This window comes from Eschrichtius robustus, chromosome 9 (assembly GCF_028021215.1).
Source record: "Eschrichtius robustus isolate mEscRob2 chromosome 9, mEscRob2.pri, whole genome shotgun sequence".
Classification (NCBI taxonomy): Eukaryota; Metazoa; Chordata; class Mammalia; order Artiodactyla; family Eschrichtiidae; genus Eschrichtius; species Eschrichtius robustus.
This window is the reverse complement of record NC_090832.1, coordinates 71392847-71415000: the sequence shown is the minus strand read 5'-3', so window position 1 is coordinate 71415000 and position 22154 is coordinate 71392847. Positions and strand designations below refer to the sequence as shown.

General features: G+C 40.8%; 1 protein-coding gene across 5 annotated transcripts in view; it reads right to left on the bottom strand.

Moving 5' to 3' along the window:
- Positions 1-20825, bottom strand: part of SYNCRIP (synaptotagmin binding cytoplasmic RNA interacting protein) — a 29152-nt gene extending 8327 nt beyond the window's left edge. For 2 of the 5 annotated variants that reach the window (XM_068551509.1, XM_068551510.1), the window contains exons 1-10: positions 19632-19761; positions 18095-18254; positions 17279-17397; positions 17050-17157; positions 14138-14251; positions 13862-14038; positions 6061-6196; positions 4757-4962; positions 2504-2653; positions 2062-2183 (exon numbers count right to left, since the gene is read on the bottom strand). In XM_068551509.1, the coding sequence (XP_068407610.1) occupies positions 2062-2183; positions 2504-2653; positions 4757-4962; positions 6061-6196; positions 13862-14038; positions 14138-14251; positions 17050-17157; positions 17279-17397; positions 18095-18242 (1280 nt within the window). In that variant the 5' untranslated portion in view covers positions 18243-18254; positions 19632-19761. Of the gene's footprint in view, positions 1-2061; positions 2184-2503; positions 2654-4756; positions 4963-6060; positions 6197-13861; positions 14039-14137; positions 14252-17049; positions 17158-17278; positions 17398-18094; positions 18255-19631; positions 19823-20561 lie in introns of those variants that run through there. The other 3 variants (XM_068551511.1, XM_068551513.1, XM_068551512.1) reach the window with 3 other exon arrangements.
- Between the last annotated feature and the right edge of the window lie 1329 nt (positions 20826-22154).

The window sequence follows — 22154 nt, the reverse complement described above, 5'->3', positions numbered from 1 at the left end:
TGCTAAACATCCTATGATGCACAGGACAGCCCCCACAACCAAAAATCAACACGCACAAAATGGCAATAATTACACAGAGACTGAGGAAACCCTGGTGTAATGTGTAAGAGTAAAACCCTGGGGACCAGACTGCCTTGGTTCAAACCCAACTCCACTACTTACTAGCTGTGTGACTGACCTTGGGCAAGTTGACCTCTGTGCCTCAGTTTCCTCATTTCAAACTGGGAGATAGAGTACTCAACTCACAGGGACACAATGAGGTGTAAGTAGAAATGTGTGCTGCAGTTGTTAAATTTTTTTTTAAAAAAAATCAGTGAATGACTGCAGCAAGGTAAAGTGCCAGCATCACATGCAATCATCCCTCTCTCCTGTCCTTTTCAAATATTAACACATATACTGACATTCTACACCTTCGATTCAGTATCATCCTCCATCTATCAAGTCATAGCTGTAACTGCTCTAATCACTTACCCAACGTCATCTCCTATACTTACATTCTGCCACTACGTTAAAAAATCACAATCAGTTAATTGTCTTCTGGAAGAGATATGAAAAAGTTATTTTCACTGCATAGAGTATACTCAGGGGTTTGAGATAGAACATTAGCTCTTCCTTCAAAACCTAGCTCTTTGTAAGTCTTTTCTCATTTATACTACCACCAAGCCTATTAAAAGCACGTTTCGGACTTCCCAGGTGGCACAGTGGTTGGGAGTCCGCCTGCCAGTGCAGGGGACACGGGTTTGAGCCCTGGTCCGGGAGGATCCCACATGCCACAGAGCAACTGGGCCTGTGTGCCACGACTGCTGAGCCTGCGCTCTGGAGCCCGTGAGCCACAGCTGCTGAGCCTGCGTGCTGCAACTACCGGGGCCCGCGGGCCTGGAGCCCGTGCTCCGCAACGAGAGGCCACCACAGTGGGAGGCCCACGCACCGCAACGAAGAGTAGCCCCCATTCGCCACAACCAGAGAAAGCCTGCGCGCAGCAACAAGACCCAACGCAGTCAAAAATAAAATAAATAAATAAATTTATAATTTAAAAAAAAAAAAAAAAAAAGATCCTGCAAGCCTCGCAGCATGGTCAAAAAAAAAAAAAGCACATGTTTCTTTAGTCCTAGAACAAGTACAGATAGATTACTTGGATAGTAATCATTGTACAAGACATCTTACATAATTTAATCTGTTTCCCTTTTAAAATTAAAGAAACTGAGGCTCAGAACTTGCCAACTTGCCTAACTGCACAGCTAATTACAGAAACTAGAACGTGAACGCTTCCCTGATTATGAAATAATAGAAGCTTCCCCTACATACGGCAACAGACAGAAAACTGACCTGAGATATAGTTTAGTGATTATTGTTCTTGCCATCAAACAGCAATTACCCCTCTCTTCCTCCTTAGAAATCAATTACCAAATTTTTTTAAATTGCAAACTTCATTCTTACACAGCTAAGTTTCCTTCACTGTCTTAATGAGCAGATAGCCTTAAAAGAGCCAATTTATACAATGCATTTACACACTTGTTTTCGTACCTCAATACTATGTTATTTGCTTATTTCATTAACTATACTCTTACTTCATTTTTCAAAACCCATGCATAGTATATGAAGCCTTTGGGATGGCAGTAATGGGTACTATGTATTGGTAAAGAAGTCTTTTTTCTGACACAAAGGAAGCAGAGTCTATTATAATTGGAGATTTTATATTTCCTGCCTCAGAGAAAAAACTCTCCACCCTTTAACCAAACATACTGTCAAGACTTTGGGGCAGCTAATATTTAAAACACGTATTCAGGAGCACATTCTGTAAAATACAGTAGAAAATAACCTAGATTGATTTTTCGTTTATTATGCAAAGGTCCAGTTGTTTAGAATTACAATTAGTTTCACAAGTATGGTCAATAGCAAGAACTCAATAAACATTTTTGGAGATTCTCAGCATTTTTTCTTTGACTCAAAGCTTTCAAGTTAAACTTCAAGTCTTCTTTAAAAGGTAAAGGCATGTTACAGATTTGTTCACCTGTTATTCACCAGTGAATCAATATTAAAATTTGTACAACTTTCACTTACATTTGATTCTTTGCGGCTTGCCTCTGAGCTTTTCTTTCTTTCCTTTTCTGATCTGGTGGCTTAGCAAAAACAATTTCAATATTTTCTCCCTCCAAGTCTTTGCCATTCATTTCTTCCATAGCCTTAAAAAAGTAGGTACTGATCAATACAAGAGACCTTTCACAACTATGATTCATTTAAAGTTAAAAAAATCATTTACTATTAACACTAGAAGGATGAGATAAAATAGGATTGATTTCATTTAAAGATCCAGCTCTTCAACTAATAATCTTTTTGACTTAAGTTTAGTAAGTTATGCAATTTGCTAAGGCCAATAAAGGTTAGCTTGAGTAATTACATGACCTCTGAGTTTCCTTCAATTTTCTAAAACGCTCTGATTTTAGGATGACTAAAAATCATTAGTCTAAGTTAGATGCCTATGATAATTCCCCCAGTTATTTACCTTGACAGCACCATCTCGCTCATCAAAATGAATGAAAGCATAATCTTTTAATTTCTTCACTCGTTCCAGTTTCCCAAACTGACTAAATGCCTTTTCTAAAATCTCTTCTGTTACAGTATTGGCCAGGTTGCGTACAAACAGCACTTTTACCTGAAATTTAAGAAAGAAACAGAAACTTCCTATGTATTTCCAAAGGATTCAGTTTCCAAGATGCCACCACCCCAACCCTGCAGACTTAACTTTAGTCACAACCCATTAGAAGAGTACCAGAAATATAAAATATAGACTAAAATTTCAACTCATTTGGGTAAATACCAAGGAGCATGCTGCTGGAGCTAATGGGCAAAAAATCTGAACATTCTCACTAAAGATATACAGATGGTGAATAAGCATAGGAAGAGATGCTCAATTATCATATGTCATTAGGGAATTGCAAATTAAAACAGTGAGATACCATTACAAGCCTGTTACAGTGACCGGCCAAAATCTAAGACACTAACACCATCGAATGCTGTTGAGAATACTGAACAACATATTCACTGCATTAGAATGCAAAACGGTATAATTTGGCAGCTTCTTACAAAACTAAACATACTTTCGTACCATATGATTCACCAGTCACACTCCTTGGTATTTACCCAAAAGACGTGAAGATGCATCCACACAAAACCCTGTATATGGATGCTTATAGCACCTTAATTCATAATTGCCAAAACTTGGAAGCAACCAAGCTGTCCTTCAGTTGGTGACTGGATAAACTATAATACATCCAGACAATGGAATATTACTTAACACTAAACAAGAAATGAGCCATCAAGCCATGAAAAGACATGGAGGAACCTTAAATGTAAAAGAAGCTGTCTTAAATGGCTACATACTATACGATTCCAACTATGTGACATTTGGGAAAAGACAAAACTATGGAGACAGTAAAAAGAGCAATGGTTGCCAGGGATGAGGGGACGAGGGATGAAAGGCAATCACAGAGGATGCCTAAGTCAATGAAAATATTCTGTATGATACTACAATGGTGGATACAACATACATTTGTCAAACCCACAGAATGCAGAACACCAAAAGGGAATCCTAACATAAACATTGAGTTATAATAATGTGTCAATTTAGATTCACTGATTATGACAAATGTACCACTTTGGTGAGGACACTGATCGTGCAGGAGGCTGCACAGCTATGTGGGCAGGTGTGTGTACGGGAAACTGCTGTACTTGTTGCTCAAAAAACAAAGCATGCTACGCACAGTACTTTTCATTAGTTATTATTTTACAATTAAAATGGATGTGGTTATTTCCTAATAACATGAACACCATGCCATCTGAAATAGCTGTTGAACTTAACACAGGGAGTCAAAACTCATTAGGACCTGCTTTTGAAACCCTAAAGAGAGGAGACAATATTCAAAACACTGGTAAGATAAAGTCTTCAATCCTGAAAGCTCCTCAAGTACAACTACAAATTTAACCTTTTGGCTAAGAAACATTATCACTTCCTCCTAAAATACCTGAAGTAGCATCTGAATTTCTTAAAGGGCTAACCAATGAGAGCTTAATAAGCCAAAGGAAAAAAGAATGAATCCTAAGTATCTTCTGTCCTCAAGAACATTTACCCTTTAATATTCACTGTTCTGACACTTCACACTCCTCTCTTGATTTAAGTAAACTAGTTGTACTTCCTAGCCTATCGTCATTAAGGAGGATTCTTTAATAAAAGGTTAGAATAACTTAACTGCAAACTGCACTGGTAAAGTGTTGACTCAAGAGATGTTTGTTTTCATAGATGTCTCAACTGACTGCTGAAGCACGATACCTAATAATAGCTAAACCTTTTAACTGCAGCAGCTCTGCTGAGGCCAGTCCAGTTCACTATTTTTAGGAGTGGGACTTTTAACACAAAAACCATGTAATCTAATGGCGCCACTCTCAAAAACTCGAAGAAACTGCTCTTCGAATCCACACTAAAATGAAAGTGAATCATCTCCACTGCATGTAGGCGACCTACTTTATCTTGAGAGTATGATGGCTACACAACTGTGGCTGAGGGTCCATGAGTAAATTCCTATACTCACCCTCCATGCACTTGCTATTTATTTCTGGTGTGTGGCCTTCAACACAGAACACTCCTCTCACTTTCAAAAATACAGTTTAAGAAAGCACACACAAGTTTCCCTCCGCTCTCTAAAGCCTACCCCTGCTCCCAGCAACACCACAAAAAAATGTTTAACTCAACTGTCATTACCTTTGCCATAACTTCAGGATCGGGATCTTCTATAGGATCAGCCCATTCAACAGTTCCAACATTTCCCCAGACCTTGACTTTACCACTCATTAACCTACGTCTTGCCTGGGCAGCTGTTTTGTGATCTTCATATTCAAGAAAGCAAAAGCCTCTGTTTTTTTTCTTGTCGTCTGGTTGGTGGTATAAAATGACGTCTGTAAGACCCTCTGAAAGTAAGCAACAATTCCAGAGAAATGAGATAAAATAAGCAAAAATAAGATCAAAAGATTTATTTTTCTAATATTATACTTGAATATCAGAATGAAAAATAATCTCTTATCTTTACTGGGGACTCTCAAAAATACTGGTCCAGATAATTCACCTACTCCACACTTTCCAAGTGTTCCTAATGCAAAAATCCCCATGAAAAGAAAATGTATTCTTTTTACTTAGACCTGAGGACTATTCTGCTTCCATTTATCAGATGACAGAGAGGTATGAAATCTTTACAAAGCTGTTTTAGGAAAACCAGGAGTATAAGTCAGACATGGTTAGAAATTTTTCCCTGCTTCCATTAATTAGATGACAGAGAGGTATGAAATCTTTACAAAGCTGTTTTAGGAAAACCAGAAGTATAAATCAGACACGGTTAGAAATTTTTCACCCCATGCAAGTAAAAACTAATTTTTTAATGGCACTTTTCTGGCCTCAGACATCAATGTTTATTTCAAATGAAATAGAGACTATCTTAGTACCGTATAAGAATTTCAAATGTTCCTGGAAACTGGTAACAGGCTGATAATTTGCTAAATATTCTAGGCAGACAAAACTATTTTTTCTAGTTTCTAAATGACAAAAGCCTGTCACTTGGAAACTTACAAAAAATGCTTTACAATTCAAAGAAATTGCACCATATTGACAAAGTATAATCTCTGCTTATAGCAAGAGTACTTACCATTCCTATTAATTTGGAAAATCAAGTCATTACTTATCAAACATTTTTACTAAGAATGTCAACTAAGCACCTCAAAATGCATAAAAACACACAAAGAAATACAATCTTCCAAAACAGGGGAAGCACAACAATGATTCTGCAGACTAAGTTCAAATCCAGCCATATTCCTTACTAACTACTACATAACATTCAGCAAGTTATTTCCCAAAACCTATTTCCTTATCTGAAAAATGGAGTTACTCATCTTATATGGCTATAGTGAGAATACGAATCAATAAATGCAGTGCTTAAAACAGTGCTTGACACACAGAAGTATGCAATTACCTTAAGTATTAGAAGTTGAACCTCCTTCCAAGTAAACCCAACTTACCTGTTACTTTGCTAAATTCTTCAAGAATCTGTTCCTTGGTTTTACTCTTAGGAATAGAGCCCACAAAAAGCCTGTTGTTGGCAACGGAGATGCAGACACCAATGTGTTTTCCAGAACGAATTTCATGATTATTATACTGAAAGGCGGAAAAGTGCACCATGTTTTAAAAATACTTAAAATATCCTACTATAGGTGCTCATTATAGAAAGATATGCAAATCCCATACACAAAAGCAAAATCTTTTAAGAAATTAAAACTTCAACACTTAGGTTTATCCAGTATTTTTATCCTTTAAAAAATTATAATCTCAGACAGGAAGATTGTACTGACAAAACACACTAACCAAGTTTATGAATTAAAGCAAAAAATTGTCAAGTCCTTGAAATTTAGCAAATTTGGTAAGAATCTAGTCTGTAAGCAGCTTAAATTCCAAATTACTGATTCCACAATACCTTATTTTCTACTTAAATTCATCCTTCCGACTAGTTATTCTCATGCAAGGGAAACGGATTCCAGTGCCAGCAAGCTTTCTGCCTTTCTGTTAATCAGCGCTTAAATCTTATTTTTCCATCTCCCCTAATCACTTGTAAAAAGTTACAATAAGGGATTTTTGGCTTCATATACTTAAATCTAAAAGGAGAACCTTGTTATTCCGAATCCAACCCAACTTTTCCCCCCATTTCATTTTCACCAAGCCTACAATAAAGTTGGAGAAAGACAAGTAGATTATGGCAAACTACTATAAAACTACAGTAAAAAGTAAACCATCTTCAAGTAACCATATTCCATAAAACGGAACAATACCGCAGAGGCAAAACCCAAAGAGTTCCTATCCCTGTTATTCCCATTCTTGCGTAACAGGTATATCAGGTATAAGTGAAGAAAATACAGACAAGTCAGAAAACTGATTCCTCCTTCTCCCTTCTTCTCCATCTCCAGATACTCAAAATTAAACATGAAGTTCAAACATCCTTCCTCCAGTTCAGAACAGTTTTGTACTTTTTACCCCACTGACTCCATTCACGCTTATCCGAGTCTCTGGTCATCATGATCCCAGGATTATCTCTATTCTTTACACTTAGGCTGGAGACATTTTTTTTTAAATCACAACTTTGCCTATTGAAAAAAAATCCCACAATGACTCCCCATCAGCAAAACGAAGTTCAAACCCTTGGATGTCATTAAGTCCGTCCTAAAATCCCTACCACTTCTCCCTTTTCTCCACAATACTATAATCTCGGCTATTTACATCAGTTCTCAAACAGTTTTCATACTGCTAAACCTCTGACTATAACGCTTTCCCTGAAACTTCACCATCCAAACTCCTCTGCATACCTGTAGATCTGAGCTCAAACAAATATTCTGCAATCCCTAAATCCTATAAAGGTCAACAAAAACACCCTTCTATGTTAACACAGATCAGCAGTTCTCAACAGGAGTGATTTGCTGCCCCCCGACACACACACATTTTGGTCAACTAGAGGTGGGTTTTGCTGTTGGTATTTAGTGGGTAGGTAGAGGCCAGAGATGTTATTAAACATCCTACAATTCACAAAATAGTCCAGCATAATAAAAAGTTATCTAGTCTAAAACATTAATAGTGCTGAGGTTAAGAAATCCTGCCCTGGACTTCGTTTTCTCATACCATTTATATTCTATTTAGACCAAACACCTCTTAAAAATAGAAATATGAGGTTACAGGCAGATATTAGACCTATGGCTGAATCCACCATTGCATGGGATTATAGACAAGTAGACTACAATACCCTATTACACAAATAAGTTAACTTAAGAACACAATAAACTGCTTTAAGACATGTACATTCCCTAGATTTTTATATCTAAGGATCAAGTAGCCAGCCTTAGTGACAAATCAATGGCTTTCAATTTGGTCATTTAGTCTGTAACTCCAGAAGTTGACAAAAACAATTAAAATCAGAAAAAGAATGGAAGGAAATACAGTTTTGAAAAGGGAGAAAGAGAAGTTATTTTGAAGATGACAATTTGGGATCATTTTCCCTTTATTGTATTTCTTTCCAAATATTCTAAGAGCAGAGGCTATTTACTTAACAATGCTGCCTCAAAATAGTAATGACTGTTTCCATTATTACCTACAAAAGAAAAGTTTCTTCCCTTCTAACCTATCCTCACTATGGTTAATCAAGGCGGGGTAGGTAGAAGGTTATTTAAATGACTGTAGTCTCTGAACAATATGAAGACGTGAATATTTAGTAGGATTTATAAAGAAAACTAACTTTTCATCCACATTTTTTTAATTTAAAAAATTGGAACAATTATAGCTGACCCATAGAGAGTAAACTGGCTCTCCAATGAAAAGAAGTCATTAAAGGAGCAAAGGTGACCCTCTGCACACAGCATACTGTCCAAATAAAGCAAAAGTGCCTAGAAATAAACATTTCTTAAAGAAATGCCCCATCTACAGATTAAGCATGCACTTTTATAAGTGTATTTGAGTTGTTTAACTTTTCTCACTCTAGCATTTTTAAGACCAATCTATCACCTTAAATTCAAAAATAAACTTTGCATCCTAGCAGGTGTTAGCAGGTGAGTAACAGTGACTTAGATGGTAGAAAAACATTACCAAAACAACTGTTCTGATCCTTAATAGAGATTCTAATTTAATGCTGATAAACCCTTACTCTCAAGGGTTAGTAATCAGGATGATATGATAGTATCAAAATAAAAAAGAAAACGTAATCTTTTCCAAACTCTAGAAAAGTGGGCACTGAAGTTAACAAGTTTTAGAAATCTAGCTTTCAGATCCAGTAGCACAGTGAGGTAACCAAATAAAATAAAGATGAACTTTGAGCATTAACCAATGCAGTTTCAGTATTTCGGAACACCAAAATGAGTTGTACAGCCTGGAACATTCCCATCATCTACGTTCAAAATATCAATTCACTCTTTCCTTCCCTTATAGCCAATCAGTTACCAAATCCCCAGAAATTTAGCAATCTCAGACTTAGAAAACTGATCCAGAAGTGGTTGCTCAGTCCCAACCCTTACAGCAGCAAAGCCGCCACCTCCCAAGCCCATCCATTTAAGTCTTCTTTACCTTGAGCCAAACCTACTTCCCTAAAAATTCTACAATAAATCTATTTCCTCCTCCAAATGACAGCACTTCATATACCTGCACACAATGCTTAGGACTCAATCCCCCTCTATGCTTGGCTAATCATTACTTCTCTGAAATTGGGAACTGCCTCCAAGAGTGTCACCAAATAGTGACATCCATAACACAATACTATAGAGGCGGATTGAGACTGAGGAGTCTAGAATAAGCTGGAGACTGTTCTGACACTTCTCAACACCAGGCCTCTATAACACGTAGTCCATGATTATCTTGGCTTATTTGGCAATCACACCACACCACTGACACACTACAGCTTACTTGTGGATTAGTCATGTATAGGACTTGACTCTCAGCCCCACTCAATTCCATCCTGCTGGTGTAAACTACTGTGCCAGGCTATCAGAATCTTTTCAGATCCTTATTTTGTCATCCATGGCATTAACCGCTACATGTAGATTCAAGTCACCAAACGTTTCAACAGTTCAACTATGCCCTCATTCATATCACTGATCAAAAAAAAAAAAGAACCTATACCGTTATTTACATCATGCAACCCATACAAAGGATCAAAACTTTAATAGCACCATGCAACTCAGCCCAGCAGTTATGCCTACTGCCTTCTAGCATTGACTTTACACAAGTTTTATCTCCCTTCCCACAAAACAGTGCTTCAACTATTCATCTATTTCCTTCACTGCCCTGCTCACACCTTTTTATCACAAAGCCTTCTCTAACAACCTCAACCAAAAGCAATCAATCCCTTCATCCCTCCTTTACCCTGTGAACCACCTGCTTCCACTTTAATTGTAGTTAGCCTCTCAAGTCCTAGAAACATCAAAGTCAAGAACTGGATCAAACTACCTTGTACGCCCATAGTAAAAGTTGTTCATGTTAAACACACTGAACACTTGCTAATTGCTACTAAAATATTCTGTCGACCTGTCTTTTGCCAGCTGCATTCATCAAAATGGTTGTACACTGGTGTATACAACCCCTGTGAATAAACCATCAGTGGCTTTTAAAGTCATAACCCTTAATGTGCAAATAGAGGTCAGTATTCCAGTCTTTGTAACAAAGGTATTTTCAGTAGGACACTTCCACTGTATAGGAACCATAATGGGCACTGCACAGCCAGTGGCCCTGGGCTCCAATTCCAGCAGCACACCACACAAATACACATACACACTTGCCTGGTCAGCCAGTCAGGTTATTTATCTACTACCTACTCTATAATGGCACTGTTCTAAATGTTGGGGATACAGGAAAAAAGAGCAAATTTTCTGATGGGAAGAGAGAAGCAAATAATCTTTCAAAGTCAAAAAATAATTTTAAGTACATCTAAGCATTCTTTTTTTTAATCATGTTCAGTATACTGTCATGGGGCAACTGGGTGGTAAGCCTTAGAAAGGCCTTCTAAGAAAACCTGATTGATAAGACAGCAGCTGTGCTAACTGGGAGAAGTGGGAGAAAGAACAGAAGGCAGCCTTGAGATGGAAATGCTCATAGCTTTTGTAGAGGAGAAAAAAGGCAAAGTGTGGATGGAAGGGTAATAAAGAAGAGTAGGAAGACAGAGGTAAGCAAAAACTTGATCAGATAGAATCTTGTTTGGAAGCCATTATTAGAGTTTTCAGCATGGGACTGTTGTGATCTAATCTACACAGCTAAAAGGTAAGACTGTAAAGGAGCAATGGAAAGCAGTGAGACTAGCTAGAAGGATTCTTCAAATGGTACCTTAGGCTAGGATGGTAGCAGGAAGATGGTACAAATTGGTTAGATGCCAAAAATAAATTTGGCAGTAGAGACGACTTACACTCTGAATTCCTTTTAACACTACCTAAACCACTACATAATTTGAAGAATCAAGCTACCTGGCAACATAACTTATACTGCTGGCTTAAATTGTTATGTCTAATTAACGATAAGCACATGCTAAACAAACCTGGTATCAAGCTAAACCAGTTCGGCTCTGGGCAAGCCACCCAGACTATTTATTCTACTGCAAAAGGAAGATATTTCACTTACCTTGAAGAATGGGTTGAAGTGATCTTTAAAGGTAATAATGTAGCACCTAGCACAGCTCCTGTGCCTCAACAAGCACAAGTGGTAGCTATTATTCACCTTTTCACAAATTTAAATCTTGCTTCCTTAGCTACATTGTCATCATTTAGGGATGAATTTTCTTATTCCCCCAAATACAAGGCAGATGTTAGCTGAAAATAGGGTCATTAAGAAGTTTGCAGTTGCTTCTAACTTCATGCCTCTTCTTCAGCTGTTAACATCAACCCATTTTACAAGTAATTCAGATGCAAACTTAAAATCTACAGTCTTTATTGGGGGGGGCGGCGGGGGTCGTTGTTGAATAACATCAAAAAATAAGGCTGAATATATAAACTATCTCAACTCAATAGAAGGTATTTCTCAAGACACAAAGTACAGGAAAGCAAAAAGAGATGGTGCTTCAATCTTGTCTCATCTATAAATAACGTAAAAAAGGCATTTTCTCAGCATCTGATTATGTGCAACTAGAACAACAGTTCAACTACCTTATATAAAAATTCACCTTGGATAAAGCTGTAATTCAAGTAGACTCGTGACATGATACGAGTAGGAACAGTTTTCAAAATATGCTTCCTTAAAAAATACATTTAGGAGGGGTACTCATTTCCAGGAATCAAAACAAGGTAGCAAAAAAAATCCCAATCAACTTCAATTTTTTATTTCTCGAGAATATTTCATTTCCTCAAGAGCCTAGTCCTTTCTTCTACTGTTGCATTAAGGCAAATCTCCCAATTCTATTATCACCATAGTCCTAGCTATGGTAAAGCATCCTTTTTAAAAAAGCAATGACAATACGTCCAATTCATCCCAGTGCTAAGAATACACTTTAAAAGACACTAAAGCACAGAGCCTCCTATTCATCAGACAGTAAAAAATAATTATGCCCCCAGATAAGGACTCAAATCACAAACCCAGAAAAAAGTGGTAAAAGATTTAAGACAAGAGCTAGCTCACAGACCAATCAAAATGGCTGTTTGGCTACCTGGAAATTTCTGCGTTACAGTTGAAAAACTTAACTACATTAATAAGACTACTCTAAGCCTACAGCAATGCAACTTTGGACTACATGATCTGTTAAGCCAAGGCAACTGCCCAAACTGAGACATATTTCATGTGTACTTATTGGCACTCAAAATAGTGACGTTAGGACTGGATTATATAACATCTTCTTCTAATGATGCTTCTTTACTATAAGGATTCTGAACATCATCTAGAAATAAATTCTGGTGAGGACCTACCATAATTAAGTGTATTTTGGCAGCAAAACTTAAGTAGTCTACAAATGTTTGTTTAATGATTCCTTTTAAAAATATTAATAAATACACAAATCATTACTTGTAACACTAAATAATCACACCTATTAGGCAAAACTAAAGCTTTATGTGATACCTAGTAAATAAACTGGATCTGACATCATTAAACTCTGTACTAGCTTTTTGTAGTAAGATAGTCTCATTGTCTTCTCAATCATTATGTATTTCCACATTAAAACTTACTGCTACTTTATTACTACCTGGCAAAATGTTCTATTCTTTTATAGATTCAACTAGATGACTCCTAAAGTATCTTTCCAGAACTCTAAAAAGTCCTCAGTTTTACCTGAACTGTTTAAACTAAAAACGTGACAGTTCAAAGGTCACCACTGAATGGACCCCTAGAGCTATACATACTCTCCCTTCTGAAACAGAAAGCATTCTTTGAAAGAAAAGAAAATCAGCCATGATTTAAAAAGAAATATCTAAACTCCTGAATTCTTTATTCTTCCCAAGTAGCATACTTTTCTAATGTTAACCTTTACAATGTTCAATTACACACACCAATGGAGAGATCCAAGCAATACAAAAAGCAAAACCAAGTAAGTATATTTGTTTTCTTTTTCTCCTTAAGGTTTGCCTTAAAATGTGACATATATGATAGTGAGGGAAGGAAAAATAAAATGCAGGATGAAATCACTCTAAGGAGTTCAAATTTGCTTAGAATTACCCACAAAACATGTAAGTCAGATAATGCAAAACTAACAAACATCTGCTATAGTGAACCATTTACAAAAGTTCCTCCCCAGCTGTACTTTTTGATGTATTTCTTGGATTGAAATTAACTTACATCTTCAACTACAAAACACAGAAACTACTTGTCACAGAATTTAATAAAACTAATTTGAAGGAGAATTATATAAGCCATAGTTTGAAACATTAAAATTCTTTAAATTGGGAAAACAACTAGGTCCTCACCTGACATCTAGTACTTTTAAATCGGACATTGCCACTCAACATAAAATCCTTTATTTCATTAACTAAAAAGTTATCATCACAATGTCTTTGTGAAACATTTTCAAAAAAGGGAAAGCCAGATATGGCCCTTTAAGAGCCCTATCTATTACAGTTACTTTCTTAAACCTTTTAACATTCCTTAAAAAAAAAAATCACTAAGCCAAATTCAAAGAACCAGTAACTTCAACTCCACCACACTACCTTATAGATCCTGAGTCAGTTCAACTATACGCACAAAAAATACTGCTACAATGTGTACATAGAAAATGTGACAGCGCCTAATCAGCACTTCAAAAACCTTTGGTTAACACAATTAAGAAAAGTCCTGGCTTTAAATGAAAACAGAGAATGTGAAAACTGAAAAGAAAAAAAAACTCACCAGTTTAACAGCCTCCTGAGCTGCTTCTTTTGTACAAAAAGTGACAAACGCATAACCTCTATTGAGACCAGTTAGTGGATCCATCATTAGACGAAGATCCCATATAGGTCCAGCTTTTTCAAACAATGGAACAAGTTCATCCTCAAACAGATCTCTTGGGATCTTCCCTACAAATATCTGTAAATTAAATATGAAGTAAAAACCATGGAGAGTTTCTTTAGGGAACCAGACACCTGTACATTTACTACAAAGGGTACAAGTTTTTAGTCTCTTTACCTCAGTGCCAACAGAAGGCTGCTGACCTGAATAAACGGAATCTGGAGGCGGTCCCCCATACTTCCTCTGTCCAGTGGTCACATCGAGTGTGTATCCTGTTCTTTCCAAGAGCGCCTTAAAAAGTTCAAATGCCATTAATACATTTCATTCATGAGACCACACCCATACATTGAGCAGTTTAAAATCAATCTTGTTCATATCTTTACATGTATCTTTGCAACATTCCCTACTTACAGATTTCTGTTGTTTCAGAATTCCCCTTTTAATGTATGCTTGTAATTTATAATATGCCCTAATTTATAATGAAAATTTCAGGATCCTGGTCAAATCATTTTCTGGTCTCCAATTAATTACTGACTAGTGCTTAGTGAACAACACAAAATATTGAACTGTCAACAACTTTCAAGGCAACGTGTACCTATTCAGCCCTTCTAAAAAATGACTGCACCTAATTAGGCTGAAAATAATTCTCTCCTGAAGAAGGAGCTGGATAACTTCTCTCCTCCAAATCTAGCTTTCTTACCCAATAAATTTCCCTGTAACCCACACTTCTAGGTACCTACCGCCATTCTGGGAGTTTCACCAACCTTTATAGAAATTACACTCCTCCAATTAAGTCCAGAAACTTAGGAGTTGCAGGAAAAATGACCTCTTATTCATCTGACATTCAAGTACCATGCTTCACAGGACAGCATGGATCACTCAGAAAAATGAGAGCCAAAATGATTTTGAAAACTTTATGAAGCTACAACAATGTGACATAACCTCTACATATGACCTCCCTAAAAGTGAACTGTTAAAATTTACACAACTCATATTTACTCAGAGCATTAAAATTTCTCTTCATCTTTTATTACAAGCAAAAAGACTAGAAAGAAGTAGTCCACTGTTAGCCTAAGGAAAAAACAAGAATTATTCCTTTTCCACCATCTCACCCACAAAGCACAAAACTGGTTTTCTGAATAATAAAAGCAACCCAATAATTAGATGATAAATTCTGAAATAAAAAGAAACACTAGGCACAGGACAAAACTTATCAAAATGCTGTTAAGTGATTTGGGGGTCACTTTAGTCTTTGAAAATGAAAATGCCTAGACAGATTTTAAATATTTTCTACTCAAAGAACATTAAATATTTATGAAAAAATACTGTAATTGATAACAACTCCTTTATTCCTAAACTGTCTTAACAAAAAACCCCAGAAAGTGCTACATGTTTTAAGTAGTCTTTTTCTATTATCTCCAAATATATTTGCTTAACAGTGCAACACTGGGTTAGTAACAAAAATAAACTCAAATCTATTACTATCACATAAACTAAACCATTAAATGGCTCTTCTTCCCTTTTTCCCATCTGTAATCCCTGTGCTTCTTTCACTTTAATCTTTAAGTGACCCAAATAATACCTTTTATGTCACTCACTAAAAACAAAAAGGAAAAACTTATTCCCTCTGAAAAATATCCTATGAAAATGTCTGTCTTCGATGTAGAGAATGGACTTGAGGACACGGGGAGGGGGAAGGGTAAGCTGGGACGAAGTGAGAGAGAGTGGCATGGACATATATACACTACCAAATGTAAAACAGATAGCTAGTGGGAAGCAGCACAGGGAGATCAGCTCAGTGCTTTGTGACCACCTAGAGGGCTGGGATTAGGAGGGTGGGAGGGAGATGCAAAAGGAAGGGGATAAACGTTTGCATATAGCTGATTCATTTTGTTATACAGCAGAAACTACAATAAAGATGTTAAAAGAAAAAAAGTCTGCCTTCTTGCCACAATTTAAGTCACACTAAAGCTTTAAGCCACTCCCTTCCAAAGACAGAACTGAATCTCACCAACGAAATTTTCAATTTTTCATAAAATTTTAATAATTGTCTCAGTATAGACTTAATTACAACTGATTAATTACAATGAGTAACAACTATATTCCATTTCTTTGGAAAAACTAAACTTACAGCTCAAACACAATTCACTCACAGCTACAACTGCGAAAGGCTCAAATTTATAGACAGCCTTAACATCTAACTCCATATTCCAAGCTTCTCTCTTCCCACAACATTATAACACACCTGACACCTATATTGTTCCTAATAACTGATTTTCTTAAACCATAATCCTTGGTTCAAGAGCAGTGGCACACTATATTGAGTACCAGATTAAAACTAGTATGATCACCGTCATATTTTCTATGAACTAAAAACTCAACACAACTAAAAAACACCAAGATCAAAACCTAGTTGACTTTGAGGCCATTTACTCTTCTGACTTTGGGGGTGGGGGGAGCGCAAAGGAAACCTACCCTCAGCCTCAGTTTCCTCATTTACATTTCCACAGAAATCAATTTTATCCTTAAAAGTTGCTTTTAGAAATGAACACATTGGCCTTAAAAACCCATACTAATGGAAGGAGAAGAAGGCAGTGTTAAAATACTAAACCCATTTAATTTGGGGGCTTGAGAATCCTAAGAAAAGCAGTCAGCTGCTAAATGCACACACTCCACCAGTATGGGGTGAGCTGATTCCCTCCCATTTTGGTTCCACTGTCAGTTAATCTGGACTTGCAGGTTTCTAAAAAAATATGGTGGCTGTATTTCTTTAAATTTTTTATTTAGAATACCAATAACACAGATTTAAGAAACAGTAGCTGGCTAACAAGAAAAACTTCGGAATTGTTTTAGAAACAAATTGTTAAAGGCAGGAAAAACAGTAATTACAAAAGATTAACAAATTATCTCATAGTCATTAACTCGCAACATCAAAAAAACCACAAAAAACAAACAAAAAAACACGGAAAACAAAACACACACACCCATTTCACACCCCAGGAATATTTACCAAAGCTAGAAAATAGAAAAAAAAAAAAAAACTTTAAAACTGAAAGGAGTAATAAAAAAGAAAGTTTTTAAAGACATACCTTAATTTTTGCCTCATCTGGTCCTTTGCTAGAATCTGCTACTTTGGTCCCCTGTTTTTCTCTCTGCCTATAAGTCTTCATGACTCCACATAAAAAGGCACTTTTGTTCTGCAAACGAATTTTCCAATCATATTTAACAATAATTATCTTAAACGTACCTAAATAAATAAAACTTGAACTATCAAAACTACTGTTTATTCTTTTTACACTGACACTAGATTAACGTTACCTGAACATGAGAGAGATCACTGTCTTTAAACTGCTGAAGAACTGCCAATGCGCCGTCTTCATTGAATTCTTTTAAAGCTTCGATAGCTCTTTCATCTAAATCGCTATGTGCAACCAGCCCTGGAGAAAAAAAAACTTAATTAATTGTCAACTTTTAATATTTTTTAGAAAGTTCGTTTTTTTTTTAAAAACAAAGACCATGTTTGCCAATACAGGTGCCAACTAAGAATTCTTCCATGCCCCCTTTTCATCTATATAATGAAAAACACACATACCTTAGCCATTCTGAACGGCATTATGAACTAAATAAGGCCTCTCAACCACTTTTTTTTAAATCTTGTTCTGTGTCTAAATCAGACAATTCTGAACCCTATTTCTACAACAAATATATAGGCTCACAAATTCTAAAACCAACCAACGAAGTACCGAGCATGACAAATGAACCTCTACTCAATTTCAAATACCGCTACAAAAAGCAAGAGCCACACGGAGACAGACTACAAGTCTACAGTTACCAAGTTATTTAACAAGAATCCTACTATAAAAATACCCCCAAAAAGTCACATGGCCTGCTTCCAATATTTAGCAGCTGTTGCTACCATCGTATACTTATCCATCTGGCCAGCCAGCCTTTACCTCCTAACCCTTTCTCTTCCCTCCCTCTATACACCTTAACCTCTACTTCACAACTAGCACAACAAGGCAAAACTCCAGGTCCCACACTTATTGGAAACCACAAAAAGTTGCTATTTTAGCTCAAAGCCAGAAATCCAATAGAAAAATTTCATGATGTAATTTTGCAAGTGTTAGTTCTTACCTGCAACGTAAATTTCATCTAGTTTTTCAGCAACTTTCTGTGGTAAACCAGCATCAAGCAATGTCTGAAAATTTTCTGAATGGATAACTGCAGAAGTAGTATCCATGGGCTCTTCAGTACCATTTCCATTAACATGTTCTGTAGCCATGTTTCCAGAGATCTGTTCAAACGCAATAAGCAAAATTAAACTAGGATCTTCAGAAAGGGTAGAGGACAATATGAGAGCTCCAATCTTTACTTTCTCTACCAATTTCTACACCAGCCAGCCTGCACCTCCCTTTAAAGAGGCCTTACTTGAAAGTCACTGTCGCCTGACAAGCCACATTCGGAGCGCGGGGCACAGAAGGACGGATCCACTACGTTTTTCCTTAGCACCACCCCTGACTCACCTGCTAACACTCCCTAGGAAAAACCACATTACAAATGGAGCCCAACCAGCACGAGGACGAGCCAGCGTGCCACATGCAGCTGTGCCCGTACGGCGAACGAGGTGTGTGTGGAGCAAGCAAAGCTGGGCTTTTCCCTCTCAAAGGTAAACCCCCGAAGTGCGCGCTTTTCCCGCCTGCCGCTTAAAGATTGGTAACAACAGCCTGCGAAGAACAAAGCGCTCACACAAGCTACCTTCCCACCACCCAATTTCTCCACCCTTCACCCGCACACCCCAAAGCCCGCCCCCGACTCCGCACCCAGAGCGGCAGCCTCACCGCTGCGGCCCCCGGGAGCCCAGCAGAAACACGTGCTCTGCGCCTTCCAATGTCCTATAACTTCCTTCCACGAAAACCCACCGAGTCCCAGGCCAAGACCACCGTCACCGGCTCCCAACAGCTACCCCAAGCCGCGGCCGGAGCCCCCAGCAAGCAGCAGCAGCAGCAGCACAACCTCGCCCCTCGACACCGAGGCCGCGGCGGCGCCAAGCCACAGGCTCTCCCCGCCCCCCAGCGCCGCCGTCTCGGCCGTGACACATGGCTCTCTCTGCCCCGGGCGCCGGCGACCCCCGGCCGCCCGCCCGCCCCGCCGAGACGTGCGCCGCGGCGCGCGGTGCCAAGCCCCCCACCCCTCGCCGGTCCCGGCAGCGACTGCGGCGCGGGGGCCGGCGGTGCCACCCCCGGGCCGGGGCCGACAAGCCGGCGGCGCGAGGGCGTTCCGCGAACTGCCCAACGCTCGCCGGACCCCGAGCACCACCCAACCCCGCCGCGCGGCTGCGGGACAGGACCGGATCCTCTCCGCCCACTCCCGCGCCGCGGCGACGGCCACGACAGCACCAACTCCGCCGCCGCTCGTGGTCTGCGCGGGCCACGGGGGCGCCTCCTCCCTGGAGCGCCGCAGACAAAGCCCGAACGGCAGCAGCACATGGAAGCGAGAAGGAAGTGGCGGCGCGGGCCGCGGCCTACTCACAAGCAGCCCCAGTCAACGTGCTCCCCTCTTCCTTGGAATCCATTTTCCAGAAAAGCCGGCTTCTCCCCGCACCGCCCTCCCCCAGCTCACTCCACAATGTCACGGAGCTCCCCTCCCAGACCCGGGTCCCAGCGGTCGTTACCTCCCCGTCGGGCTGCGGCGGAGGAATCCTGTCCGAGGAGATCCGGTTGCGGGCAACGCGTGCTCGCTGCTCCCTGGGTCCGGCGCGAGTGGAGCTGTTGTAAAATGGCGGCCGAAGCTCACGCCGCTGGCAGCAAACCCGATCCAGTTCCACTCGCCTCCGAGCGCGCTCCCAGTGCGCGCGCGCGCGCCTCCGCGTGACCCCCCCCCCTTCCCTCCCCTCCCTCGCGCGTCCGCTTCTCTCACTCCTTCAGCCCCTGCCCGCCTCCAGCTCCTCCTTCTCCTTCTCCCACCACCACCAGCCTCCGTCCGCCTCTTCTCTAGGCCTTTCTTCTTCCCCTCCCTGCTCCTTTCCCCCACCGCTCGCACTGTCGTCCGCGGCCGCTCAGGCACGAGTGGCCGCCCTTCCCCTCCTCGCTTGCACGCTTGCACGCTCGCACGCTCACTCCCTCCCTCGCTCTCTCGGCCCTGTCCCCCAGTCCCTGCCGACTCTGCTCCTCTCTTTCTCTCTCCCGCGCTGACGTGACGACGTAGCTTACGACTCGGGACGCGCGCCCGCAGGCTCCGCCCCCACGCCCGCCACTTCCCTCGCTCCTCACCACACGGGAGGGCGCGAGACCCCGCCCTTCCGCTCCGGCGGCGGCGGAGGGGCTGAGAGTGAATGAAAGGCCCGCCCCTTCCCCTGCCGGCACTCCCCCTCCCGCTCCCCTCCGAGCGGGGCGGGGCGGGCCGGCTCAGCGTGTCCCACTCGTTCTCCTTTGTCAGGAGACAGGCATCTCCCCACCCCGCCCCACCCCACCCCCACCGCGACACCACGCGCACGCCCCCCCCACCGAGCTCCCGCTCGCCCCACCCCCCGCCCCGTCCCGGGCCGGCGGGGAACAGGGCGGGGGGCGCGGAACGCGAGCGCAGCTCCGCGGAGGGTACCCACCGGTCCGTGCGCGCCCGGCCCCCGCCCCCGGCGCCGCGGCCGCGTAGCCGTTCCAGGCGGTGTCCACGCCGCCGCCGCCCCGCGCTCTCCTCGCTCGGGAAGCTGCAGGCGCACGTGTCCCCCGGGGCGGGGCGAGGCAGACAATGGGGCGGCGGGGGAGGGGAGCGGCGCGGAGCCCGCGGACCTTTGGGCCACCTGGCCGGCGGGACGCGAGTGCGGGAGTCCCTCCTGGGAGACTGGGTCTCCCCGGCCGGACAGTGGGAACTCCGGGGCCCCGCGCCCGCGTGACTTCCTTTCCACGGGAACCTTGGGTGGAGGGAGGGGCACTCGGGGCTCGAACGAGGAAACCCCGGCTGCTTTTGAGGGGGAACCGGCTGGCTCCAGTGGAGCGAGGAGCGGCTCCCGCCTTGGGATGCTACGAAAGCCAGATTTGGAAGCAAAACCGCTGGGTGGTGAAGAGTTGTGCAATACTCCGTTTCAGTCCCTGGCCTTTTCAGCAGTTAAGGGCTTCCTCACGGCACAGTTTGAGCAACTTGCAGCAGCACAGAGCTGCGTGGTTAGGGCAACTGTAGCATATCTGTGTTTCTTTTCGAAAATCTTGCCAATTAAATCTTAACTTAGTGACACTTATTTTGTAACCGTATACTAGGTACAAGAAAGACAAGACAAAGGCATTTGAATTTCAGACGCCGTGTGGCTACTAATTTTGTTCAATGCAGCTGTAATGAAAAACAGGAATAGTGTCCTTTTCATTAAAAAAACAAGAGCTCACTGGTTCCCTAAACAAAAAGTTAGATGAATACTCCTCAAAGTGCTTAAACACTTCGTATGCCAGATTACTTTCATTAGTACCTGGATCAAGATATGAAATTTTTGAAATATTTTGACCAAAAGACTATGTAGCCAGTTGGTTTAGTAAGGATCTGGGCGCTCTACTACCTAAAATTTCTTCCTGTCATACATGGACCTGCTGTTGTATTCAGCTAATTCAGCAGTAGGGATTTTAGTTCATAATTCGAAGGTTGTAGATAATGTTATAAATGAAACCAAATAACCAAAATGTTTAATACAAAAATATAATAAAAACTGGATAATCCTATAGATGAAGGAATGAAAACAACAGATCTGAACCGTCCAACACTTTTTTTTTAAGACTTTCCTGGGGATCAACTTTCCTTTAAAAAGAAGAATGAGAAGGAGAGGAAAGGGGAGGGGGAGGGGGAAGAAGAGGAGGAAGAGGGGGAGGAAGGAGAAGAAGGAGAAGGAGGGGAAGAGGAAGAGGAAGGAGAAGAGCCTCTACCTAGGCAATGTCATCTGCCAGATGACCAGACCTCCCAAATTGAAATCTCTAGTTCTTCTTTGACCCCTAATTCCTTTCCCTAACCCACCCACCCGACACCTTTTTGTGGGCTTTAGGCACTGCAAATCAACATTTCAAAAAACTGAGCACAACATCATCCCCTTCATCATCCAGCTCCAGAGTTCCCATCTCAGTGAACATCACCCACTTGCGTCCAGCAGCATTGGCTGAAAACCAGAGGGTCATTCAGGACAGTACCTTCTCCCTCAAGGCCGTATTAATTAAGTCCTGTC